Source organism: Cyprinodon tularosa, unplaced genomic scaffold, assembly GCF_016077235.1.
Source record: "Cyprinodon tularosa strain WSP-4 unplaced genomic scaffold, ASM1607723v1 ctg277, whole genome shotgun sequence".
NCBI classification, from domain to species: Eukaryota; Metazoa; Chordata; class Actinopteri; order Cyprinodontiformes; family Cyprinodontidae; genus Cyprinodon; species Cyprinodon tularosa.
In genome coordinates this window covers 778229-796182 of record NW_024038982.1, presented here as the reverse complement: position 1 = coordinate 796182, position 17954 = coordinate 778229, and the positions used below count along the sequence as shown (strand labels likewise).

Here is a 17954-nt window from a genome sequence, read left to right as displayed (position 1 = left end):
GACCAAAACAGTTTATTCTCTTATCAATGAAACAAAAGCAAAAGGAATCACATCAAACTAATATCCTCTACATGACAAAAACAACAACAGAGCATGTAAACAAATGTTAATTAAATTACGTAGAAAGATTAAAGGACCACAAAACCCATTTAAAGAAGCCCTACTTTCTGAAAATGCCAGGATCTTAAGGGCCCCACATTTATTTCCTATACAATGCCTGCAATAATACAATGAAATATTTCTCTACTTAAACCATGTGAGAGGGAATATTTACAAGCAATATTACAGAGGTCAATGCATAACATGCAAACCGCACATAAATTACTCACTACCTTTCTTTAATAACCCAGACTGAAGCCAGACTTAATAAATATGGTGTAATGAGCCATAAAACATTAAGATAAATAAATATGTTAACTTGTATGCTCAACAAGGTGAACTTTAGTAAATATTAACAGTGCATAGAGCTGTATGAACAGGAAGTCTTTAAATAATAAATTATTCTAGAAAATAAGTTCCAAACACCCAAAACATTTAAGCAGGTTTTACCAACAACACAACTGAAAAAATATTTTAACACCAGTGAATGTTATCTCAACACAAATATCTGGACCCAAAATTAGGTTTTTTTTTTGGGTGGAAACGTGGGAGAAGTAGCTCAAGTAAGATGAGAACAAAACAAAGTTTGACCCATATGCAAAATCTTTTATGTGATGGAGGTCAAAAAACAGCTTGAAGATGCACGGTAGTGGCTGTATGATGTTGTGACGATGCCTTCTTCAGCAGAGAGAGAGAAGCTAGTCAGAGGTTTTCCCAGAATTAACGCAAACAGAGAATCTGTATTAGAAACTTGATATCATCAGATGCTCCCAACCCGATCTGACTGGGCGTTCAGCGATCTTGCAAAGCGGAATGGGCAAAAGTTTCAGTCTTCAGATGCTGAAAAAATTCAAGCTTAGCAGCCATTCCATCAGAAATACAGCAGGTATGAATAACAAAGACATTCTACAGTTTAGTGACTCAAATTAACAGATTGTAGTGGCTCAAAAACGGATGACCGATACACATAGTGAAGTAACTGTGATCGTCCAGCCAATCGAAACAATCAGCCACGCTCCTCTCTAACCTCTTTCCCCTGTTCTCCTTTCATCCTCTCCTTCTCTCTGCCTACTGGTAGGGAGAACTTTTTCAGAACTTCCTTTTCAAATCCTTCCATTTCATCCTCCAGGTCACTATCTTCCTCTCCACCATCCTCCACCTCCACCATGTCTTCCAAAATATCTGCCAGATCATCGACAAAGTCCTGGAAGCTCCTCTGATCGTGCACAAACATCCCATCCTTAAAGAACTCCAAGATGAGATTCCTGAGTTCGGATGTTTTGGAAGCGTCCACTCCGGCCTCCTCCGCCTTGGTTAGATACGTTTGTAGTACAGACTGGAACTCTGATAGTGGTACAGGAAGAAGCCCCTCTGCCTGGGCACAGGTTTCCAGCGTGTTACACTGCTGCGGCGGTCTGGAGTCATGTTGGAGGCGTTCCCTCTGTTGGCGCCAGTATTCTGGTTGTCCCATGGACGGTTTGGGGTGGCTGTGTTTGGGATTTCCTTCTCCGTACCTGTGCTCCTCCTTGTGACCATGGTGAGCTGGAGATTGGGCTTCCTTTTTCCTTTTCAAGAGGTGCAACAGATCTTTTTCCCATTCTACATTGTGCTTTTTCTCTTTCAGTTTTGGCTCTTTGTTTTTAAACTGCTCAAAGGTTTCTTCCATCTTCAATTTCTTCTCTTGTTTCCCGTTTTTGCCCTTCTTCTCATTGTCGTTCCACTTTTTTCTCCCATCCTTCCCCGTCATGTCTTTACCCTGATATTTGTCGTTGTCCCAATGCTTCCTCTCACCCTTTCCCTTCCCTTCCTTAATACGATCTTTGTCAACCGTATCCTTCCATTTAGGATCTTTCTTATCTCCTTTCTCCCTCCAGTCTTTCCTCTCCTGCTTTTCCTTGGTTCCATGTTTCCCTTTCTTCCAGTCCATGTCTTCCTTCCATGCCTCCTTTTCCTTTGGCTTCTTGTGATGCTTTCCTTCTCTCCCTTCCTCTTTCCTTTTCTTACCCGTCCATTCTTTACCCTCATGTACTTTCTCAGAGATCCCTTTTTTCAAATTGCTCCCTTCCTTCCCCTCTTTCCTACTTCCTGTATCCTCCCAGGGTCTTCCTTCATCTCCCCTTCCACCTTTTTTCTTCAACTCTTTCTCTTTCCCCCGTTTTATCTCATCGTTTCGCCTCTTTTGCTTATCAAGCTTATCTTTGTCCATTTCGAACTTCCCATGCTCCGGTTTTACCTCCTTCCACTCCATTTTATCTCCCTTTTTAGACTCTTTTCCTCCTTCCTTCCTGACAGACTTCTCTCTCTCTTTCCACTGTTTCTTGGCATCCCTTTCATATGCATCCCCCTTTAAATCCTTCTGCCTCTGCTCATCCCAAGTCTTCCTGGGCTTTTTGTGTGTCAGCCCAGCACCGTCCTGCCTGCCATCCTCCGTCTGGCCACTAGGTGGTGATGTAGAGGGCTTCTTGCTTTCTTGATCTGCTTGACTGGTTGCTGAAAGAGACACAGAAGTCATTAAGGAGACATGAAGTCTGAAATAGAAGAAATGCACAAAGCTCACTCTCCCTTCCTGTTTAATTACTATCACCCTTCACCTCCTTACTTTGTTCCCTTTGTACCTGGGGAAAGTTTTAAGTTTGTCACAGTGGATCTCAGGGTTTCTAGCTCTTTCTGAAGACTTGGGACAGACTCCAGCTCTTTCTTCATCCTGTCGTTCTCGTTCTGAAGAACAGGGAGAGAAGCAATCTCCGTCTTCAACCTACTGTTTTCCTTCTCCACCTCCTCCCACAGCAGCCGTTCCTTCGCTCCCTCCACTGCCTGCTCCTTTGCTACTTTTAGCTCCTCTTTCTGTGCCTGGTATAGAGGAGAGAAAAAAAGAGGAGAGGTAAAGAAGCTCCCGAGAGCATGTTATGCACTCGCTGACACATTTACGCAGAGACACACATTTGTTTTACACGTGTAGGTTTCACAAATGCACTACGGAGGAACGAGGCAGTAGACAGAATGGAGTCACACCTGAAGTTGAGCTTGCAGAGCAGAAACCTGCCGGCTCTCTTCATCTAACTTATTTAGGAGCTCAGAGCTGCTGGGATCTAAACCTGGAGGTACTCCAGAATTTAACCACTCCTGTCAAAAAGAACAAAGAGAAACGATGATTAGCTCTTCATACCAGCTTACACCAGATAGTACTAGTCATAAAAAAAGAACAATAACTAAAGTGGTCGTCTAATCAGCATAACACAGAACATGCTGGTAGTGCATAATTGTGAAATGTAAACATGGTTTCAAATGAAAAAAAAAAAAATAGACTGTACCAGTTCAACTTCAGTTCAAGAGAATCTAATTATTTGTTCTTAATAGCTAATTTGATTTCTAGATGTATTTATAGGACTGTTGAATATTATTACCTGGTAAAATAAACAGTTAAATAAAAAAAAAATAAAAAAAAAACATTCTAAGTGTTTTAACGTAATTTACTACAGTTGACTGCTTGTTGTTCAGCTGCTGAAATGGTTGCTCTGCAGGTGTGGCTGTGAAAGATTCCTGAAACCAAAGGATGACCGAGGAGAGAGCTCAGGAAGCCCTGCTTTAAGGCAACACAGGTTTGACAATATAATAGTTGAGTCCTCAACATATTAATATCACAGTTACCCTTTAGACTACAATATTTAGCTTTTTTTTTTTTTTTTTTTAATAATACTTTTTGTTTGGTTTATCACAGTAGCAGATGCTCCTGTGGTCCTGGTAAAGAAAGAAATGTTGAAAAAAAAAAAGTAGGTTAATGTCAGCTAGTTTGGCATGAAGTGAAACCTGATATTCTTAGTTTTTCCAGAAATAATTACTAGAATACACTGTCACCAGAACAGTGTTAGAGTCATTCCTACAGTTCCCATCGTTGTTTTAATGTCTTTTCTGCAAATAAAAAATAAAATATACACACCCTTTCAGCAGCAACAGGTGGGGGAAGAACTGCATTACTCATTGCTCTGGTTATCACAGTGTACCTGAGCACTGATCTTAGGGTCATTGTGAAAATGTACATAATAACTGCACATTTTCTCATCTGTTGTAGCCTGATTTCACAGCATCAAACCACCATCTGTCCAGGAATTAGATGCCACCCCGGATGTCAACGGGACTTTCATCTCCCATCTCAGACAGGTGGAGTCTAACAGAGCATCCTTCAGGGACTCAAAAGAACATTTAGTTGACAGTTTCAGCTAAGCAGTGATCTCGTACGCCTTGTTGATGAATATGTATTAGCGGCCCAACTTGTGATTCCAAACATGTCCTGATGAGTGAAAGAGGAGATAATTGTGCTTCTCAAAGTTAAGCTGCAACTCGGTGCCCAGAGAGACGCTCAAAGAGCCTGGATGGTTCTGATGTGTGAACTATTAAAGCTATTTAAAACCCATTTACTCCAGTTTGTGCTTCATGGTTCAGTGTCTACTTGCTAAACTCCCTCAATCAGAAATGCGTCCATCTTGTTTGACACATAAGCTAATTTGCTTCAACTGTAGATTGCTGTTTTCCTTTACCTTTTCATATACTCAGAAATACTTTTTAATATCTCTTCTTTTTCTCTAATTTTCTCTTTGGTTTTGGTCAGAATTTGTGCATAAAGACATTGAGCAACAGCAAATGGTTCTGGAGATTGAAACCTGTGGATTTCTGTAAAATAGTTATATGAGTTACTGTATGACTCGTATTAGACAGAACAGAAGAAGATCAAACTGACCTGTTTTCCTGCTGCTTCTGCATCCTTCAGTTCTCTTGTTGCATAGTCGCCCTCTGAAAGTCATCATTGACAGTAAATGTGGATGAATGAACCTTCAGTCAGTGTTAAATATTTAGCCTATAAGCTAACTTGCACAAGTAATAAACATGCCACCCAAAAAATAATAAACATCTAACGTGCAATTAAACGATGGCAGGCATTTATAAGCTGATGCAACATTATTTTTTTCTAAAAAGGGTAATTTGGTACCTTCTAGATAAAAGTATTACTCAAGAGTGCCCCTAACCCCAATCCTGTGTTCGCAAATTTTTTAAATTCATTTTTGGATGTTAAATCATTTCATCGATAGCAATAAGCAGGTTATTCTGGCCACTGAAGCCTTCAAAATGCAGTGCGGTTAATTTAAGCACGGCCCCTCTCCAAAAAAGAAAAAAAAAAAAAAGCAGGACTTAAAGTGGATTTTATAATGCATCACATGCAAGGTCTTTTAGCTCTGCATGTGTGTTTGCAGAGATGTAGTGGCCAAAAAAAAACGCTGAAGCCCGCACCACGAAGCAGGATTACTGGGTTAGCGAGATAACTTCAGGTTAAACTCTGACTTTCCAGTACCACAAAGCTGGATTCATTCATAGCTCAGCTCATTGCCATGGTAACTCTGAGAAATCCTGAATGATGCCAACAGTAAATCAGCTATGAACTATGTGGAGCAGTTTTGACGCAGGCAATAATCAAGCATTCTTTCACTCAGACGAACCACTTCTTTTAATAATATGATACAATCGTGGCATCAGCTTCATCTTTATTCAAACATTACTGAATTGAAAAGTTAAACTAAACAGTTGGAAGATGTTCTTGTGCTTTATTTCTATCTGCTCCCAAGCCCTCTTCACCCCAGAGGGGTTACATCTGATTTAGACTTAGACAAACTTAAAACAAAATTTCAATGCATAAGGCTTTCCAACAGTGAATGAGAAGCTTAGCAGTGAAATGAACATTTCTATTTATAAAGTGCATCTGTGTCCAAAATGTAAACAGTTTAGGGGAAAAGGAAAACTAGTTTAAAGACAGGTTGCAAAAGGCGTCACGGAAGCTTCATAGCAGTGCAACATAAATAAATAAGGTGCAAAATGCATTAGAACACCGAGTTGAATTCTATTTAAAGGGAATTAGAAAATTCGCCATGGAGCAACGAGATTAACATGCAGTACAGTGATTGGGATGCAGGCTGTGCTAAATGACACTGATGTGGAATTTGAGTGTTTACTCTGTCAGCCATACTGTTTGGCGTCTTTTTGATGCTACCACCGTGTTTGACTTTTCATTGAGACTGGCTTTCTGTCTATGAATTTCTGTAAGATGGGTTTTTGTTCCTCACAGGGGAAATAAAGCGCTCGCCGCTCATGACTGGGGTGGCTCTGCTGCCTTGAATGCGCTCCTTAATGTGGGTACATTTATCAATTAATAATCGGTTTGAGTTGTCCCGGGTTGGCGGGTTGATAACCAGCTTTGTGGTACTGCTGATCCTGATTGCCATTGTGTACTGGTTAAACTGGATAGGCATCCTGCTAGGTTGAGCTTGCTTCGTGGTGCAGGCCTCTGGACTGTTTCACTGACATGTACACACAATAAGACTAAAACAACCTACCCCCATCGAGGTCCATGAGGACACCTGCAGGTATAATACAGCTCAATCTCATAGCCTCCTTTAGCTTCTTTTTTTTTTATTCCCACTAATACCATGACAACAGCCTCCTAAGTGGTTCTCACCAGAGAAGAAGATGGTGCCCAGGCCCAACAGAATGAGAGCGGCCAGAATGCACTTGTTCAGAGAGAACACGCCCTCATTCTCTTGCTGCGGCACCTGAAATTCTTCTTCCAGCTCTTCTTCCTCCTCATCCTTCCTGCCAATCTGCTCCAGAAGTGACTTTTTCCTCCTCGTTTCTGGCTCTTCCTTCTCTCCTGTTTTCTCTGTCCTTTCAACACCTGAACACACAGCAGGAAGAGATCCTTAATTAACTTTCTGTGCTTTACTGCAATTAATAGTGTTTGATGTTCAAACTTACTATTAATCAAAGATAATGCGTGTCAGATTTATAAAACAGTCACTTTATTACATAAACCTCAATAGAAATAGATTGGTCCTTTTTGCCGTCAGACTCTTTAAGGCTGAGATTCAGTAAGATGTCTGCCTCACAGAGTTCTGCTGGTACACTTGTTGTTATAAGCTGAGCCTCCCTGAGGAGACTCCCCTCTTTAAAAACCCTCCTCATTTGGATTTGAATCTGGTGACAGCAGATGCCACTAAAGCACATTATTGCCATGCAGAAAAAAAAGGTTTGGATTATCCCTTTAGGACACTGAGCGGTTCGGATGGATGCACTGTGTTCAGGAATGGAGACTGTTGTGTTTAAATTAAGCTAATTTGGCAATAAAGAACACAAAGCTATCAAATAAAACATCCTTCTGAGCTTTACACCATCAGCAGCCTGAACCAGATGGTCAGACCTTAAAGGACACTTTTCCAGAGCCTCAGGTCTGCCCACATCTGATATTTAAAGCAGGCGTCTAACCGAGGTGGTGCCCGACGGACAGGATATGTGTTGTTGATGCCAAACTACTAAAACCCAAACCTAAAGAAAACTGATAGCAAGATTTTAAAGGTCACTATTACAACTTACAATGGAGGCTTTTAAGACAGAGCCATTTTATACTCAACAATGGCGGAGTTTCTGACATTTATGTGTCAATATTTTTGAAGTCAACTCCAATATGTAGACTTGCACCAGTCATCCTTCAGTGCTTGGACATTGGACGATTTTCACGTGAACGGCCACAATCAGTGGCCAGCCGGTCATTATGAAGACAGCGATTTTAAGTGCCGGTTATTGCATTGTTGAAGGCTTTCTTCTGAGCGGACACATCTTTCTCCTATGCTACGACTGATGGAGCACTGCAGAGAACGTTAAATGTGTCTGCCGGGAAAAAACGTCAAAGAGGCTTCTGCTGACGGGGAATAAGACAGCTGTACTTTTGAGAAGCATGCTAGGGAGAATATGCAGGGAGAGACTAGGCAAGACAATACTAACCTCTAGAGCAGGGGTGTCAAACTGGTTCAACACAGGGCCATGTGGCTGCAGGTTTTTCTTTTCAGCCAAGCAACAGCAGATCAGACTCCATTCATCTCATCAAGTCATCATGTTAAGACTGGATTTATTTGATGAGACGACTGCAGTCTGGTGTGCTACTGCTGGATTAGGAAGTAAACCTGCAGCCACACGGCCCTTTCTGGAAACAGTTAGGCATTCTGGCTCTAGATGCTAACTGCTGGATGTGGAAGAATGACAGTGGTGGATCAGAGGAACCTGCAAGGCAGATACAGCAGCGGAGCGGGGAGATAAGGCGACTGCTGGTTGGTGTCGCTGCAGATATGATGATGAAACGGTCCTTCTAGTGTGAAATTAAAGCAGCTTTTAAAAGCCACCTATAAACCTCTTAAGACCATTCGTGCCGCATCCTTTATTATATTTTTTTTTCTTTTATTCCATTTTGATTTAAAAAAAAAAAGCTAATTTCCACTTCCTCCTACACAAACAGTTGTCAGTTCATCACCCTTCTTATGTTTTTTTTTTTATCCTTAATAATACAATGTCAATGTTTATGAGAGAAAAGTTAAATAATTTACGGATTTGATGCCGTGATCAGCATTGGCAAATACTGATTTTTGTGATCAGCTCCAAATATCCTGACTGTTGCACGTCTACAGATATGGATTATTAAACATGGTAAGCATGTCTCTATGTCCAAAAACAGACTGTTTTCGACACAAAGGCGGGATCGTAACAAAGGTGAACACTGAAGCAAGGAGTGGAAGCCTTTGGTCATGAAGTGACCAACAGATGCCATCTACACCCAAACAGTTGTTCAGGAGATATCCTGGGAAAAAAATCCTTTATTGATCAAAATGCTTAAGAACAATTCCATTCCAGTGTAGTGGAGAATCTGTAATCCCCTGAGGGATCCAAACATTTTTACCTAAATATAAAGAATTTAGATGCAATTAAAAACAATGTTTTCTTAACAGTTAACTCTTTGCTTAGTGGAATAAAATAGAAAACAAAATCTCAAATCAAAGGCTGGAATATTTCCCCCCATAGAAATTCAAATTGTTTTCAGATAATGCAATAAAAGGTTAATTTATTTCAGGCTTTTTTTTATACATATTTATGAGGTATGTGACGAATGTGGCCGGATGCTGTATGCATCAATAAACACACCATCTGACCAAGAAGTTGCACTTGTTCATACCTCCATCTTTCCCCATGTCCGCAGTGTGTGGATGCCCTCCTGACTCCTCTCTTTCCTGCTGTGGCTGATCCTCATTTTGCAGATGAGGTACTTCCTCTTTCGGAAGCTCTTCTTCTGCCTGAGAAAACTCTGCACCTCCAAGAGTCTCTGTGCTGAGCAGTGAGGCTTGGGGCCTATCAGGGGAAGGCGTGAGGATGGTGTAAGAGTCAGATGATGAAAAATCTTCAGCTCTGCTCTCTACATCATGATCCAAGGTGCCAGAGACATCCGCAGGTGGAGGAGCAGCGGAGTTCTGATCAGAGTGTGACTCTGCACTTTGATCTGCTGTTTTTTCTTCAGATGCCTGGTAGGGAAAGAGAGAATATGTTTTATTTAGTTAGAGGTTGAGGAGATATAGAAAAACAAAGCAATCTTTACAGAGGTATATTACCAAACAGTAAACAGCAGAAAATTTTCTAGCTATACCTGCATGGAAATAAAGCTAAAGGAAATCCCAAACAGTATTGTTTTTGCTTTCTTACTTTGTAACCCACCTTTTGGAGCCTTTCTGCAGAATCGCTGCTCTTTGCAGGCTGATTTTTCTCTCCGGCTCCTGGTTTATCCAGAACACACAAAAGAAGAAGCATTTAAAGCAGCAGTTCAGCATTATTATATTAGCACTTCTTGAAAGGGAACCAGTCAGACTGTTGTAAAATTTTTAAGACCTTGTGCATCTGTGATGGATCATTATGGCTTTTTTACGTATTTCTGATCCGGCAAAGAGGAAATTGATGCTCCCGTGAAATAAGGGTTAATGAGAGGGAAGTTTACTTATGCAAAGATATGTCTGAGAAAAAAAAAACACAGCCTTTAGTTGAACAGTTATCAAAACAAATTATAACCTCAACTATTGTTTTATTGTAGGGAACATGATTTTGCTGATAGAGATCTTAATGGGGAACGCCATTTTTTTTTTTTTTTTTTTACATTGGACCCTTGATTTTATGTTATTTCATCATGTTCTACTCACCCATATGAGTTTTGTGTCATTTGGAGCTGTTCTAAAGATATTCCATTAGGTTATATATAAGTAACGTCTTCCTATGAGCCAACGAGTCGAAGGCACAAACTAAACTGTTCATAATTGATCATTTATGGTACGCCAGCATTCATAACATGTAGGTGAATCACTGTCCACCAGACATCCGCGCTTATATTTTTTCATATTTATATTTTTTTTTAAACAAAGCGGAGTGTGTATGACGTCTAAAAGTGTTTTCAATGGGAGTGGCGTGCTGCCAACCCTGAGAGAGGACATCTTTGGACTGTGGAAGGAATACCTTTAGGATCTCCTCAATCCGGCTGACACGCCATCCGTGGCGGAAGAAGAGACGGGCTGTTGGTCACCGAGGTGGTAAAAAAACTGACCTGTACCTAAGAGCTCTGGATGTTATCTATCTTGGCTGACACGCCTCTTTAACATCGTGTGGAGGTCGGGGACAGTGCCCCTGGATTGGCAGACTGGGGTAGTGGTTCCTTGCATATGAAAGGGGACCAGAGGGTGTGTTCCAAATATAGAGGAATCACAGTCCTCAGCCTCCCTGAGCAGGCCTATGCCAGGGTGCTGCAGAGGAGAGTTCTTAACAATAAACTTACAATAAAATAATTTAAAGTTTAATAAGCTTAAAAGCAAAACTACAAAGGTTAGGTTAAAGTCCTAAACTTAAAATGCTGATGTTTGTTGCCTTAACATTTTCAGAGCTGCAAACTGTTCTTTCTTTTGCAGTGTAGAAGTAAAGTCTCTGACAGATTAAAAACTCTGACCTCCTTGAGATGCTGCAGTCAAAAGCAATCTGAAAGTGAGGATTGCTGCAAGCTTTCCTTAGACCGATGTCAGATGGTAGACGCATCTTAATGTTACGTCAACAGGTCAGACTACCAGATTAGAGTCTTCAGGTAAATAAAGTTTGGTTTGGAGGAAGTGGACTGGACTGCAGAGTCCTGATTTCAACCACAGAAAACCTTTGGGATGAAACCAAGACGATGCTGAAAATCATATCCAACCATGACACACCCTTAAACCTTGCTGGAAAGGTTTATAGAATAGTTAAAAGTTTTAAGTTCTATTTCATAAACAAACTGGAATCTATTCTTCAGGAATAGAAAGCCATAATAGTTCATTAACATGTAAAATTAGACAACGGCTGCAACTAACGATTTTGCCAATTCATTAATCTGTGGATTATTTTTCTTGATTAATTGATTAAAAAAAACAGATAGCAAAGGGCTCCTTAAAGATTTTTTTACAGAATGAAACCAGCTGAAACCAAAACTTTTGACTTTTGGAGTTCTGGATAGAGATTATTGACATGAGAAAATTTACTTATCTTCAAGGCAAAATATTATTATTTTTAACAATTTTAGCATAGTAACTCCTCTAACTGCTTCGATCTGTCAGCTAAAGGCATGTTTTAGAGTCTCTATACTTCAGTTAAAAATTTATCAATTATTAAATTAGTAGTAGACTATTTTTATAATAGGATTGATCACAATTAATCCAATTAATTGTTTCAGCCCTAAATAGACAGACTTTTTCAGTTTTGGAAATGAACAGTGGGAACCTACAGTACATCAATACATTCCAGATATTAACAACTAGACAATTTTCTGCCAAATTAGAGCTCATTTTTATTTCCGGTTTATCAGATTTTCTAAAAGCAGATGTGAACTCAAGCAGACCGACTGTGGAAAATGTGAAGGTTGCTCACATAGATGCAGCTCAGCAATCAGCTTTAATTCATTATGTTTATCATAATATATATTTTGGTTTGTTACAGTGCAGCTTAAAATCAAAAAGTCTCATATATGTACTGTATAAGACCTGCAGCAGATGTAAGGCTTTCATCATGCGTCTTCATTCCCTCTGCGAGGGGCCTCAGGGTTTCAGCAGCCGTCTCCTACAATCATCAGAGTCCGAAAGAAGATGGAGACATCATGATAGTAAGGAAGAGTCAAAACAAGTATGGACAGAGACAAAACTTTCTATGCTGAAAAACCTATTTAATATTTAAACAAAGTGATCAAACCTCTGATGTGAGGATGGTCCAGCTGTTGTTGGCGGCACCACCCCCAGACATGGCCGCCCCAGAGGCTCTGCCCGTCTCCTGTGACACAAAACAAGCACTCAAAACAAACATAGTAAAAGCGTTTTTATGTATGAAGGCAAATCTTAAATCAATTATTTTTTAAGATCGTAATGATTTCATCGACACATTGATGTATCGTTACACCACTAATGCAAAGATGACCAAAAAAAAGCAATAGGCTGACAGAAAACAGGATGGATTCTTGATGCAAAAGGCAGCTAATGTTAATATACATATTACTTATTTTCTGCATTTTCTTCTTTCATCCTTATTCTGAAAATAACATTTTGAAGCCTGCAGAGAAACCCTGAAACAAAGAGTAGCACGTAAAGTTTTATTGGCACTCCTTCTCTCATAGAAACAGTAACCTTCAGGTGGCATTCCTCGTCTGAGGAGTTATGTGGCAGCTGTGACATTAATAACAACCCTTTCTATTCAACTTTAACAGGAGTGATGATTAATAACCTAGAACTGAATGTTTGGCCAGACTGGACACAGATGTCTGTCCTTGTAAAGATTTTGCTGTTATAGCAAAAGCAAAAGAAGTTTTGATAATGAGAAAGCTTGAAGGCAGAGAGTTTGTCTCTAGAGAGGGAGCTTTGGGGCAGATAATGTAGAGGTAATGTAAACATTAATCGCTTTCATTAAACTAAGAGCTCACTTCTTGTTGCATGGCTAAACCGCACATCTCAGCGTGCGTGTTTTTGTAGTAGACCATTAAACCTGCTGTGAAAATGATGTCAGCTTCTGGTTTTTACCTTTTCCAGTTTGAACAGGAACAAAGATTCAGTTCTCATTGCAAAAGAACAGGTTGATGAGGTAGGGATTATTTTGGGGTGCAATAGATGCTCTATGAGGCTGGTTTATCTGTTCAGTCATCTTATTGCAGTTAGCCACTAGAACATCTGATTTGGTCTCTAAACACACATGGTCTAATAGGAATTATCTACATGCAACTTCCAATTAGCAGCTTTGTTAGTAGATAAAAGACAACAGTGTAATCAATGGGTTTTCTACAGACAACAATTACTTAATTTCCACCTCCAAGTTGCCTTTAAAGGTAGATATGCTTTAACAGCATTAGACTTTGGTTTAAAAATGCAATTAATTTGCAGGTTCACATCATGTCAATAAAAAGTATTAGTAATTTAGTAATACTAATTTATCTGCATTTATTTCGTTAAATTCATAAAGACAAAAAAACATTTAAGCTTCAAAGAAAAGAATAGAATAGAGAATAAAATTCAACTTTATTGTCATTATATTGTCAAGTACAAAAAAGAAATTCACTCTCTGCATTTAACCCATCCCTTTGGGGAGCAGTGGGCTGCCACTGTGCGGCGCCCTGGGAGCAGTGTGGGGTTAAGGATCTTGCTCAGGGACCCAGAGTGCAGGCTGTGGGGATCGAACCGCCTGCTTGCAAAATTCTCAGCGCACAAGCGCACTTCTCTGACCACTCCCCCCCCCCCCAAAAAAGACGATGCTACCGATAAATGAAAAAAAGACTACATTCATATGGCCTGGTCCTGAGGACCAGATATATGGATTCATATTAGGAAAAAAATACAGAATAATATTGGTTATGCAAAGAGGGTAAGCCACATAAGTGACATTGAGGAAAAGCATGCATTCAAGTTAACAAACAGAAGGTTGAGTGGAAGAAGGAAAATATGAGTAAAGTGGTAAAAACACCATGGATAATGTCTGCCTTGAGAGGATAAGTCGAAATAGGTCATTGAAGAGGTTTGGTAAGATCCATAAAGTTTGGACTGTCTGCAGCTGAAATTAAACCGTCTCACACTGTGGACATGTCCACAGTATTCCTTTAGTGAAACTGATCCTGAACCAGAATTTAGAAGGCATTTTTCCTGGGTGGACTGGTATTTTGTGGCCCAGTCAATTTAGTGGAAACACAAATGGGGAGACGAGATCCACAGAGCTAGCTCAAAAGGTTTCCATCGACTGGCAGGCTTTATGGAGGTGCTGATTTTAATTTCCCAGAAGGATTTGGAACCTGCCCACATAAGCAGAGGTATCAGTAGCTGCTTTTATGACTCTTTTCACTCTCCAGGAAACAGGCCTTAAAGCTATAAAGGACAATCTTTTATTTCCGGGTGGATCATCTAAATAAGTGGTTCTTCTAATTGTCAATCATTCAGGTGATATGTTTATGTAAGGCCGTCCTACGTGCTCATCCCGTCAACTATCTTTTTCTGCTCATGCGCACTTTGAGACGTGTACGTGCGGTAAGATACGATTTCAGTCAGTCATTGAAGCTCACCTTTCTCACCATAGTTCTTTGAAAATGGCCGAGGGTCGTAAGAGAAAAAGTGTCAAAGAAGTCTATGAGAAGAAAAGAAAGGCCTCAGAAGAGGCAGATATATCCTAGAATGATTTGCATGGAGAGCTCTCCTTGCAAAGCATTATGGGATTTACTGTCACAGTGACTAATAACAAATATGGCGCAGAAACCACACGGTGGAGGGAGAGTTTCATGACCAATGGGGAGCAAAAAGCCCCTGTAATCGAGGGATTTAGGGGTTAGCTCGTATAAGCTAAAAGAACAGCAACTTTTAAACAGAGCGTGCACGAGGAGAAATGGGGCCATGCCTGCTCTTGTACATGCATTTTTTTATTTATTTTTTTTAAGTGGAGAGGGCGGGTCTCTTAAAAAGTGCGCAAAAGTACTCCACATTACCTTTAAGTAAAACCAAACATCAGATCTAATAAGCTGGATGAGCTAAAGGCTGCTATCAAATCAATCTGGGCTTCCATTACACCTCATCAGAATCACAGTTAGTTGCATTTTACTTTTAAACGCTGATCAAATTCATTGAGATGCATCTGTTAAAGAAACTGGATCAACAACAAATGAATCTGCATGGACAGATGAGGTTTTTCGCTCAAAAAAAAAAAAGAAAGCCTGTTTAAAGAGAGGCTGGTTGACATGTTTTGTTCAGTTTTCAAAGTCTAATAGAGAATCTCATTAGGCTTTTTTTTCAGACATTAAAACAGTGCATGGGAAATGTATTCATAAACATTTACTGAATGGCTATTAAGTGAAAATAATCAACAAGTAGGTCAGTACCAACGTGTCCTGCAGCTTTAAGACATTTACATGCGTTTACACATGCAAAGGATTTGGATTCCAGCCACTGCTATTCAGCCTCACCCGTTCTACTAACATAGGATCTACTGTAAAGTGTTACAAACATTTATTAAGGCAGGCCATGTGTGTGTGTGCAGGAAGTCTTTTTACTTTAAGAGAATTCAGTGCTTTATTTCAGCAGTTTGTGAGCACAGGAGGCCTTGTGGGCACCCTGGCTTTTGACTAGCAGACAAATGATTTGGCAAAGACTCGGGTAACTAAGGCCTGCACCACTTTGGAGATGGAGGCTAAAGAAGGCTTTCATTTCAAAATTATCGGTCTGTTCAAAAGACGTGTACCAAGTGGCACATTTTAACTGTCCATCGCCTTTCTGAGGACACAGTGAGAAAAATTAAACTTTTAGACCAAGTTCTCCAAAAGTTAAACAACTACTTTTCAATACGATCATTACTTTTACACGTCAACAGCCTACGATCCAGGAATGTTGAAACATCTCACACGGTAGGGTTAATGACACACTTCACTCCCCAAATTCAATTTTCTCCCGGTGCTGCAATTTAGGTCTCCTAATCCAGTTCCTCCCGAGAGAAGTCTGCAGATCATGCCTCGGGCCCCACAAGGAGAAATTGTGGAGCATATAGTGGAATGGTTTCAATAGATGGCAGCTAAATTTAGCTGCTGTGAGATTGACTAGAGACAGAGAGGAAGAGGGTGCATACAGAAAGGAGATGGCCACAGGGGATGCAGCACAGAGAGCTGTAAGGACAGCACTGATGCTTGATGCTTGCACAGAAAATGCATCTTTGTTCCACAGATTTAGGAGGTTAAAATCAAACAGTAACATTTCCTTTGCTCATTTTATGCAGATGACCCACACTCTTAACTCTTTGTAGCTCCATGAATCAACTAATAGCAACATGCAGCCCTGATCCCCTTTGACTAAGATGGGAACAAGATCAGCAGCTGTTCCAGCAGCTGAGCTTTTCTCCAGGGAGAGAGGAAATGTCCAAAAAAGGTCAAAAGATTAAACAGCAAAGACAGGATGTATATTTAAGGGTCATGGAGAAGAAAATTGCAAAGCAACTTGTCATATCAATTCAGAATACGCACATATTTATAAACAGGATGAAACAGGAAATGTCAAATAAAAAAGGTTGATAAATGAGGGTATTTACTAATGTTTTAAAAGCGTGCATAATCTCAACGCATTAGATCAGAACCAACATTAATGACCATAGTCCTAATTTAAGAAGTTGGCAGATAAGTTTAAACAGATTTTATTTTTGCAGAGAGCGACCAGGAAAACATGAAAGGACGTAGGCGGTGTCGCGTGAAGAGGAGTAATCGACAGTACAGCAGGTTCAAAGAAACAAAAACCGAACGAGAGGCATTAAAATTCAGCTGTTTCCTACCGTGATGGGTAACTTTACTCCAGACTGCGAAAGTAGGTAAAATACAGCAAACTGCTCACTTGCTTTCCATCCAACTTGAGAACTTCAATGTGCTGTCTAAACTTAACAAACCACACGCCAGTTGACCAATCAGATTCCGAGATCACCATGATCCCGCCCCTTTTCCTTAGGTTTAACCAATGAGCGTTAAGATTAAGTTTTCCTCGGAAAAAAAACACGTTTATGGTTTGATTGATAGGTTTATTTTAACATTGTGAACTGTCACTTTTATTAGGTCACTATCACACCTTAGACATGTATGAAATGCACAGACGAAAATAAAGGAGCAAATAATGCCGATGTGGAGGGAGAAGCCATGCTTTTTAAAATATTTAAGACAAAAACGTAAAACAACAGATAATTACCACAGTCAGTTGTTGGTTAGGTAATAATATGATATTCTAGGCGTTTTTATTTATTTTTTTGAGCAACAGGTTTTCTTTACAGAGTTTGACAAGTATTTAACTAATACTCCAAAAGGAGTAAAAAGAATCAAACATTGTTTTTCCATATTTAAAAAAAAGGTAACATGCTAAGACTGAATAATGGAAGAATAGGGGAAGAATGAAGCTGAATAAGGGAAAGGAAGCTGAATAAGGAAAAATGGTCTCTATGTCCTCCAGCAGCCTAAACGTATAGCATCATAAATATAAAAAATAGCTCAGGATAACTTAACCATTTTAGAGAGGTAGAGCCAAGGAGATACTATCAAACCCTAAATCCAAAATTATTTTGCTTATTTAAGAAATTAGGTGAATTTATGTAGTATTTACTTCCTAATCACAACTTGAATTTTTATAGTGTTATTTATAGACTTTTATTCTCTTGAATTATTCATACTAAGGAATTGTCTTGCTACTAATATAAACTTGCCTTGCTTACAATATTCTCACTTCAGGTGAAGGATCCACTTCTTTGCTGTAATTTTAAGTTAATCTTACTGAAATCTACAGATAAATCTTAATTTTTCTTCTAATAATTCACACTTTATAGTTTTCATTAATAACTTTACAGCATCTTATATTGAGTGTATGTTACCTCATGTCAAAACAATATTTTTAACACTCCAACTCGAACTTGGGTGTTTCAGATAAAGAACTAGAAGTCTGTACAACATATAATAACTATCA

General features: G+C 39.6%; 1 protein-coding gene across 5 annotated transcripts; it reads right to left on the bottom strand.

Annotated features, from left to right (window-relative positions):
- Window positions 1-639: 639 nt before the first annotated feature.
- Window positions 640-16916, bottom strand: pbxip1b (pre-B-cell leukemia homeobox interacting protein 1b). 5 transcript variants are annotated; one of them, XM_038290185.1, is made up of 11 exons: window positions 16786-16916; window positions 12205-12282; window positions 12000-12075; window positions 9661-9731; window positions 9140-9482; window positions 6602-6817; window positions 6480-6503; window positions 4835-4887; window positions 3112-3222; window positions 2715-2949; window positions 640-2589 (listed from the first exon to the last, which is right to left on the bottom strand). In XM_038290185.1, exons 2-11 carry the CDS (start codon window positions 12253-12255, stop codon window positions 1106-1108), a joined length of 2664 nt encoding a protein of 887 aa, XP_038146113.1. In that variant the 5' UTR covers window positions 12256-12282; window positions 16786-16916; the 3' UTR covers window positions 640-1105. The 5 variants fall into 5 exon arrangements, with proteins under 5 accessions (XP_038146113.1, XP_038146117.1, XP_038146115.1 ...); XM_038290189.1 differs by having other exon boundaries at window positions 2859-2949; XM_038290187.1 differs by having other exon boundaries at window positions 9673-9731.
- Window positions 16917-17954: the final 1038 nt, after the last annotated feature.

Excerpts from the sequence above, each read along its gene's own strand:
- pbxip1b (XM_038290185.1), bottom strand. The coding sequence starts at position 12,255 with ATGTCTGGGGGTGGTGCCGCCAACAACAGCTGGACCATCCTCACATCA. Across the intron at positions 12,076-12,204 it reads GGACCATCCTCACATCAGAG|GAGACGGCTGCTGAAACCCT; the intron begins GTTTGATCACTT and ends TGATGATTGTAG. Across the intron at positions 2,590-2,714 it reads AAACTTAAAACTTTCCCCAG|CAACCAGTCAAGCAGATCAA; the intron begins GTACAAAGGGAA and ends TGTCTCTTTCAG.